This window comes from Rattus norvegicus, chromosome 5 (assembly GCF_021556685.1).
Source record: "Rattus norvegicus strain SHRSP/BbbUtx chromosome 5, alternate assembly SHRSP_T2T, whole genome shotgun sequence".
Lineage (NCBI taxonomy): Eukaryota > Metazoa > Chordata > Mammalia > Rodentia > Muridae > Rattus > Rattus norvegicus.
The window spans coordinates 118839797-118847500 of record NC_141538.1 but is presented as its reverse complement, the minus strand read 5'-3'; the positions used below and the strand labels follow the sequence as shown (position 1 = coordinate 118847500).

The window sequence follows — 7704 nt, the reverse complement described above, 5'->3', positions numbered from 1 at the left end:
AAGTTTTACAGTTTCCTTGTACATTGCTGCATACCCTGGATTGATCTAAATCCTTCAGGGGACCCCAAGAAATGTAAACTATGGTGTCTATCCTCAGTCTCGTGGGTCATGACCCACGGATACAAAGTAATTGAGAAACAGTGGGACATCGTCAAAAGTAGGTGTCAGAAATAGTCGTTAAAGGGAGTGAGAGATGACAGAAATCAGAGATGATAATGAGTTAGGCTAGGTTTTCATCACTGGGGCAGACAGTGTGAAGCAAGCCTGGTGCTTCGAGTTGTCACAGCAATTAAACAACAACAACAACAACAACAACAACAACAAAGACAAAACAAACAAACAAAAAACCCAAACCACCTCTACAAAGACGCCAATTTCCACCTCAGTTTGCAAATACAGAAACTTGGGCTCCATGACATGAAGAGGCATGCCGGTGACCCATGGACAGTATGGATTTTGAATTAGGCGTGTTTATCTCCACACTTCCTCCTGGGAGGCATCCATGCAAGAGGCCAGGGCAGACGGATGGGCTGTGGATGGCCAGACATTGACTGGGAGAATTAACTACATGCTCATCCCAACCCTGTGGTCTGGAAACATCTAAGCAGAGGTGGGGGATGTGTCCTCAGTTGGGGTTCGGACAGCCTTTTTTCTTTTTTTTAATGACTCTAGCAGAGGGATGCTGACCTTAGAGACACAGCCTCTCCTGACCTGAGTAAATTCTGTAAACAAGGTCAACAGTCCAAACGTAATTCAGTAAGGAAGAGCTTAACCCAGTGTTTGGGGCTTTTGTTATGGGTGAAGAAGAAAAGATGGATGACGGTTAATGGGGGTCACCTAGTCATCACATCCCTTTTCCCCAAGGTAAGATCTTCTCAGAGACACCCCAGGAATGGGAGCCAAGTGTGGCCAAGCCCAGCTTGGTTTCAGTTGTTTCCTATATTTTAGATTCCTATCAGGAACACTTGACCTGCGTTGGTTTTGTACCGCCTCTCGAGTAATCTCCAGTCAGCAGGTTTCAACAGCCCCTGTCCCAGCAATGTCTTTGAGTCTGAAGTACAGGCATTGTGAACCAGGTATCAAAGGCTGTATTCTCATCGGCAGGCTTGACTGGGGAAGAAGTTACATCCAAGATTATCCCTTCCCTCAAAATCTTCCTGTGGTAACTGAAATTACAGAAACAATCCCAACCTCAGTCCCCTGTGACAAACTCCAGTCCTTTGTGATCTAGCCCCGTCCCCTATAACCATCCCCAGTTTCCTGTGACCAACCCTAGTTTCCTGTGACCATCCCCAGTTCCCTGTGACCTAGCCCTGTCCCCTGTGACCAACCCCAGTCTCCTGTGACCAACCCCAATCCATGGTGACAACCCCAGTCCCCTGTGACCAACTCCATTCTCCTGTGAACAACCCCAGTCCTCTGTGACCTAGCCCAGTACCCTGTGGCCTAGCCCTGTCCCCTGTGACCAACCCCAGTCCATGGTGACTTGAATCCTGTGACCAACTCCATTCTCCTGTGACCAACACCAGTCCCCTGTGACTTAGCCCAGTACCCTGTGACCTAGTCCAGTACCCTGTGACCAACCCTACTCCCCTGTGACCTAACGTTGTCCCCTGTGATCAACTCTAGTCTCCTGTGACCTAGCCCAGTACCCTGTGACCCAGCCCAGTCCCCTGTGACCAACTCCAGTCTCCTACGACCCAGTCCTTACTTACTTTTCTGACTTAACTCCTAGCACTCTCCCTCTTCCTACCCAGGTCTCAGCCATGCTGCTTGTCTCCTGAACCTTGGATGCATCCTGGCATCTCCTCAGTCTTTGTACTTGCCGTCCCACCACATCACTGTCTTTAGAACTGCATGTGGTGGGAACTTTTATCAGTGGGGTCTCGGTCCTGTGCCATTGTGGTGAACATTCCTACTCGGCCTTCACAAAGAAAAACCTCCTTTCCACCTAGGGTCACCTTCAGCCCACGGCTCAGTTTCCTTGACTTAGAACACTTCTTTTGTTCAGAAAATGTGCAAGTAGTTTGGGATCAGTAAACACATTTTTAGAATAAATTACAAATCTTCTTAATGTTGAAAAATTATAGCTTCATAGAATTATATTGGGTAAATACAAAACCATTATGCCAAGAAACAATCCTGCCAACTTGAGACTTTTTTGTTTACTTCTTATATTTCTATCGCTTAATATACTATCTATATACTAAACAGTCTGCAACTGTTTTCTTTTTCAATTGCTTTTTAAAAAGTCACTTCATGGGGTCTGGAGAGATGGCTTAGCCAGTAAGAGCACTCACTGCTCTCACAGAGGACCAGAGTTTGGGTTCCATGTCCACGTGGTGATTCAAAAGCACTTTTTTTCTTTCTTTTTTTTTTTTTTTTGGTATATAAACTATTTATTAACAGCAAAGGCCCAAAGACTCATTTCTTCTTGGACACACCCACAGTACGGCCCCTGCGGCCAGTGGTCTTGGTGTGCTGACCCCGGACACGAAGGCCCCAAAAGTGGCGCAGCCCTCTATGGGCTCGGATTTTCTTCAGCCGCTCCAGGTCCTCACGCAGCTTGTTGTCTAGACCGTTGGCCAGAACCTGGCTATACTTCCCATCCTTTACGTCCTTCTGTCTGTTCAAGAACCAGTCAGGGATCTTGTATTGTCGTGGGTTCTGCATGATGGTGATCACACGCTCCACCTCGTCCTCCGTGAGCTCCCCAGCCCTCTTGGTGAGGTCAATGTCTGCTTTCCTCAACACCACATGAGCGTATCTCCGCCCCACACCCTTAATGGCAGTGATAGCGAAGGCTATTTTCCGCCGCCCATCGATGTTGGTGTTGAGTACTCGCAGGATGTGCTGAAACTTCTCGGGGATCACTAGGGACATGGCGGTGGCAGAAGCGGCGGCGTGTAGGCCTCCTGTGGAAGCTCAAAAGCACTTTTAACTCTAGGGGATTTGATGGTCTTGTCTGATTTCTGCAGGCATACACAGCATCCATACATATAACATGACACATGTACATGAAATATACATTTCAGAATTGCTTCATTTCTGTTCATCTACTAAGTTTGAACATATGAAATTACTATTCCTTCAAGTCAATAGAAATGCAGAACCTAACACATGTATCATATCCATCCCAATCGTTTAATTGTGTGTATTAATATACACACTATTGCACTGCATGGTTCTACAGTGTTTTTGTTTTTTTTTAAAGATGGCATCTTGTTATATTGCTCAGTTTCCTGGAACTGCATCACTCAAACAATTCTACTGCAATCAGTTTTCTAATCACTGACTATTAATGGACACTTAAGTTGCTTGCATTTTATCTTTGAACATAAATGAAGCTGCAAAGAACAAATATGTGCCTCTTTGGATGTGTGTGCATAGAGTTTTCATATGTGTGCATAGGTGGACACAGTATGGATGGAGGCCAGAGGTCAACCTTGGGTACTGTTCCTCAGCAACCGTTCACCTTGTTTATAACAAGTCTCCCACTAGGACCTGAGGCTCACTATTAGGTGAGGCTGACTGACCGTAGATGGGATTTTTCTGTCTCAGCCTCCCCAGCACTGGGATTGCAAGCATGCGCCACCACTCCTGACTTTTTATATGGCTGTTAGAGGTCAAAATCAGATTCCCCCATGCTTGCTCGGCAAGCACTTTGATGATAGAGATATTGTTCCAGCTCTTATGCATGTATTTTATGCCTATATTTGTGTACCTATGTCTTTGTCTTTATAGTTCTACATTATCTCTATGTATTTGTATAGATACACCAGTGTTTCTGTAGAACAGAATAAGTAGATTCCTATGTGTGTGACCATGGATCAAGGGGTTCACACATTTCACATTTTGACAATTATCGTCACAGTATCCTCTAAAATGATCCTAAAATTCATCTTCCAAAGCATTCATTCCTTTCAATTATCTGATGGGTAAATTTTCTGAGGCACTTTGAAATTATTTTATCAAAAGATGTGTAGAACACTTGTTTGTGCCCAGCTCTTGGTTCACTCTGGGACACAAGGAAGGGCATAATTAGCATTACACACACCCACACACACACACACACACACACACACACACACACACACACACAGTGGCAATAATTTCATTGTTATGACCACTCATTACTCCTACTATGACTAACTGAAAAGACATCAACTGCCTGAGCTGAATGGCCACTGGAGTTGTGCAGTAGTGAATAGCACCCTGCCTCCTCCACAGACAAGGGGAATATCCTCGAAGACCTTAACAGTACAATAATAGCAGCTACCCAACAGGGTACTTGGAAAGGCAAAATCTTTCGATACTGCACTTGCTGAGGAAGTTAGCTGTCGCCATTGCCTTCCTTTCCTGGACACTCACCGTTTTTGAATGTCTGTCTCTGCTCCTCTTATTCTGTGACACCAAGCACTGGACACAGAGTATGCCTAGCCCTGAGGACATGAGATCCATTGTTCCAGGCCTCGTGAGGGAACTCAGTGGTTGAGAGCACTGGCTGATCTTCCAAAGGACCTGGCTTCAATTTCCAGCACCGACCTGGTAGCTCACAACCATCTGTAATTCCAGTTACAGATCTGATGCCCTCTTCTGGCCTCCAAGGCCCTACATGTAAGTGGTGCACAGATTCTATGCCGTCAAAAGACCCGTACTAATAAAAATAATTAAAAAATAATTTATTGTCTTTCTGATCTGAACAAGACCCTTCTGTGAGAATACCTAGTTGCTATGGTTTCTCTTTTGTTTTATTATAAAAACTTTAAACATTCCTAAACCTTAAAAGGTGTGTGTGTGTGTGTGTGTGTGTGTGTGTGTGTGTGTCTATGATGGGGGGATCCTTGGCTATTTCACAAAACCCAGGTTCTTGACTTAGAAAAGCTATTTCAGTTCCACCCGTGTGATAATTACCACAAGATAGTAAGAAGAAACACCGTTGATGCTTTGACTATGAAGGAGAACGATGCCAAATGAAGCAGTGGGGGTGTTTTAGCCATAACAGACAAATTCCTTGCATTTATTATGAATGTTTCAGAAAGTCTTGTGTCTTCCAGGAATGTAAATCTCATGTTCACTGTAGTAGCACAAGCAGGTGGGTGGAAGAGTGTCTGCTTTGTTATGGATGACCACGGAGGCACCTAGTCATGAACAGAGAGCTCCCTTCCACAGTTCACTTATCAAGTCTGTTCCAGTTCATTGCCAGTTGATGCTCAGGTGGCTGCAGCAACTGCAGTGCACCAGGAAGTTTCCTAGAAAAGATCAGACAATGCAAAGTTGATATTCTAGAAGGAGAGCATTGTCCTGGCTGGGAGTTCAATAAGAGGAAGGACATTTGTTAGTATAAACATGTTTTTGGAAGGAGGCATCTCCATTGCTGCGAAGGGTCCCCAATAACAAGGACAGACAAATTTATAAATAGCAACGAAGAAATGCTGAAAAGCCATTCAAAAGCAAGCTGAAGTGGGTTCAGCGCATGGAGACTCAAGGTTATCTGGTTGAGATTCTACCAGTGTCCTTATTTGTCATTACTAAGGGACCCATAGACTTCCTGCTCCACCTCCAGGGTGTCTTAACCTCCTTAAGGTGATTGAATGCATTTGACCATTTCATGAATGTGAATGTTCTGGACCCTTCACTAGAAAAACACACATACACAATTAGACCATAGACTTCCATAGACCCCCTGATCATGTACTGAGACACCGTATATTGTGCCCACTTCCTGTTTTCTCACCCTGTGTGATACTCCCAGGAGTTTCCTCTTCTTGGCATGGATGTTACTGATCTCCCCTCCCTCAAGTCCTACTTGCTTACTTGTGACAGAAAGCTTTCATTGTCAGCTCTGCACAACTTTAAACCGTCAGGGCTGAAGGAAACCTCACTTCCCCAAATTTTAGTGGCTAGATAAAGGCTGGCATTCCTCAGGAACTTATGAAACTGGGCCCTATTTACCAAAAGGAGCCATTTTCCATATCTCTGGCAGAAGGGACAAATGGCTACCAGGGCATGAGAGAGCTAGAAGCAAGCAAAAGCAAGCAGTCAGCTGGGGCAGAGGTGTGTGTGTGCGCATGTGTGTATGTGCATATGTGTGTGTATATGTATGTGTGTGTGTGTGTGTGCGCACGCGCACTCGTGCATTTGCTGCTCTGCTCTTGAATGTGAACGTTATGTAATTAGCTGCTTTGAGTGTTTGCTTTAGTTTCCCCTCAGTGATGGAATGTGACCCAGAACTGTAAGCCAAATAAACTCCCCAGCACACTCCCAAGGTGTTTTTTTTTTTTTTTTTTTTTTTTTTTTTTTTTTTTTTTTAAATCAGGGTATTTTATCCCAGTAACAGACATCAACCTAGGACTGCATCTCCTCAAACATGGTTCCCATTCTTGTTCTTTCTGAACTCTTTGTGCTCTGAACTCTTCTTTGGCAACATTCAATTTAACGCTCACAGATCTAGGCCGCACTGTGCCTGTCATGGACATTGTTTATATAGTCGTTCTTCTTTCAACACACAGTCCATGAGAACCTACTGTGTGCAAGGTCTCCATTCTACCGTACTTTAATCGGCACCATACAATACAACTGTCCTACTCCCCCACAAGGCTCTGCCCTCAGAGTCAAGGACCAGACCTCCACTTGCCCAGTGAAAAGTCAGTAAATACGTGCCAACTAACTTTTCTCTCCCTGACCCCAAGCCTTCAAACATGCTGTTCCTTGGGCCTGAAGCACCATTCCTTCCTGTGGTATTTGCAAATTGCTCTCACCATAAACATCTCTTCTTCAGGAAAAGTGGTTTTTGAAACCTAGATGAAGTCTTAGAATTTCTCACATGAAGCTCTCAAAATGGCTTAACCTCTCTTATCGTACATTAACTCCTTAAATGTTACATTCACAGTTCAAAAATAAGCCTCGAGAGAACAAGGGTTCCTGCTTCCCTGTCTGTGTCCTTTTGCTCAGGAGGTAGGATGTGGTATTGTTCTTCACATGGTTCATGGTCCAGCAGCAATCCCTGGGCACTGCTGATACGAGATCTCAGGACCTACCCAGACCTACTGAATCATAATCCTTAGCTGACTTGCACACATATTAATGTTTGGAACTGTGGTCTTAGACAGATGCACTCTGTAAGTATATGCCAATATATTCAGTAAAGACAGTAAGTGTTGACCTGGAACCAGTTCAGTGTTAGGGTCCATATTGCCTAGTACAGGATTTAGTTCAAAGTTGGCCACAAGTGCTTGAGGAATAGATATTGTCTTCCATTGCTCTGTGTTTGCTGTATCCTCTTTAACTAACAAATTTGGGGGTGGGTGGTAGAGTCTGGTTTTAATGTTTTCCTTCTTATCTCTATAACTTGTAATTCTGTACTAGTAAGTAATGTTTAGTTAGAATCCATAGGACTAGAGACCAACTTGATGCTTTGGTATTGCCTAGTACATTAGTTCCCTTGTGGATCCAGAGGGTATATTTTGGCATGCAGGGTATGTGTGGGTAGCCAGGATTGTTTTCAGTTGTCTAAAGACCATGAGTCTTCATGCTGGGCCTCTAATCTTAAATTCATTCCTGTGAGGAATATTCCTCTCGGGCAAAAAAATAAAAAAAAAAATAAAAAAAATAAAAAAAATGGAGGAGCTATAAGAATGAGAAGTTTGAATTTCCAGTCTTAGCTCTTTGCTCAGGGCACTGTTTGGTTTGAAGAGGCCTAAT

The 7704-nt window shown here is 44.1% G+C and overlaps 1 protein-coding gene across 1 annotated transcript; it reads right to left on the bottom strand.

Moving 5' to 3' along the window:
• Nucleotides 1-2423: 2423 nt before the first annotated feature.
• Nucleotides 2424-2926, bottom strand: Rps18l5 (ribosomal protein S18-like 5). The gene has a single exon (XM_087551520.1). The coding sequence runs from the start codon at nt 2881-2883 to the stop codon at nt 2425-2427; it is 459 nt and encodes a 152-aa protein (XP_087407646.1). The 5' UTR covers nt 2884-2926; the 3' UTR covers nt 2424.
• Between the last annotated feature and the right edge of the window lie 4778 nt (nt 2927-7704).

What these genes read in the sequence shown, in the direction of transcription:
- Rps18l5 (XM_087551520.1), bottom strand. Translation starts at nt 2,883, where the DNA reads ATGTCCCTAGTGATCCCCGAGAAGTTTCAGCACATCCTGCGAGTACTC.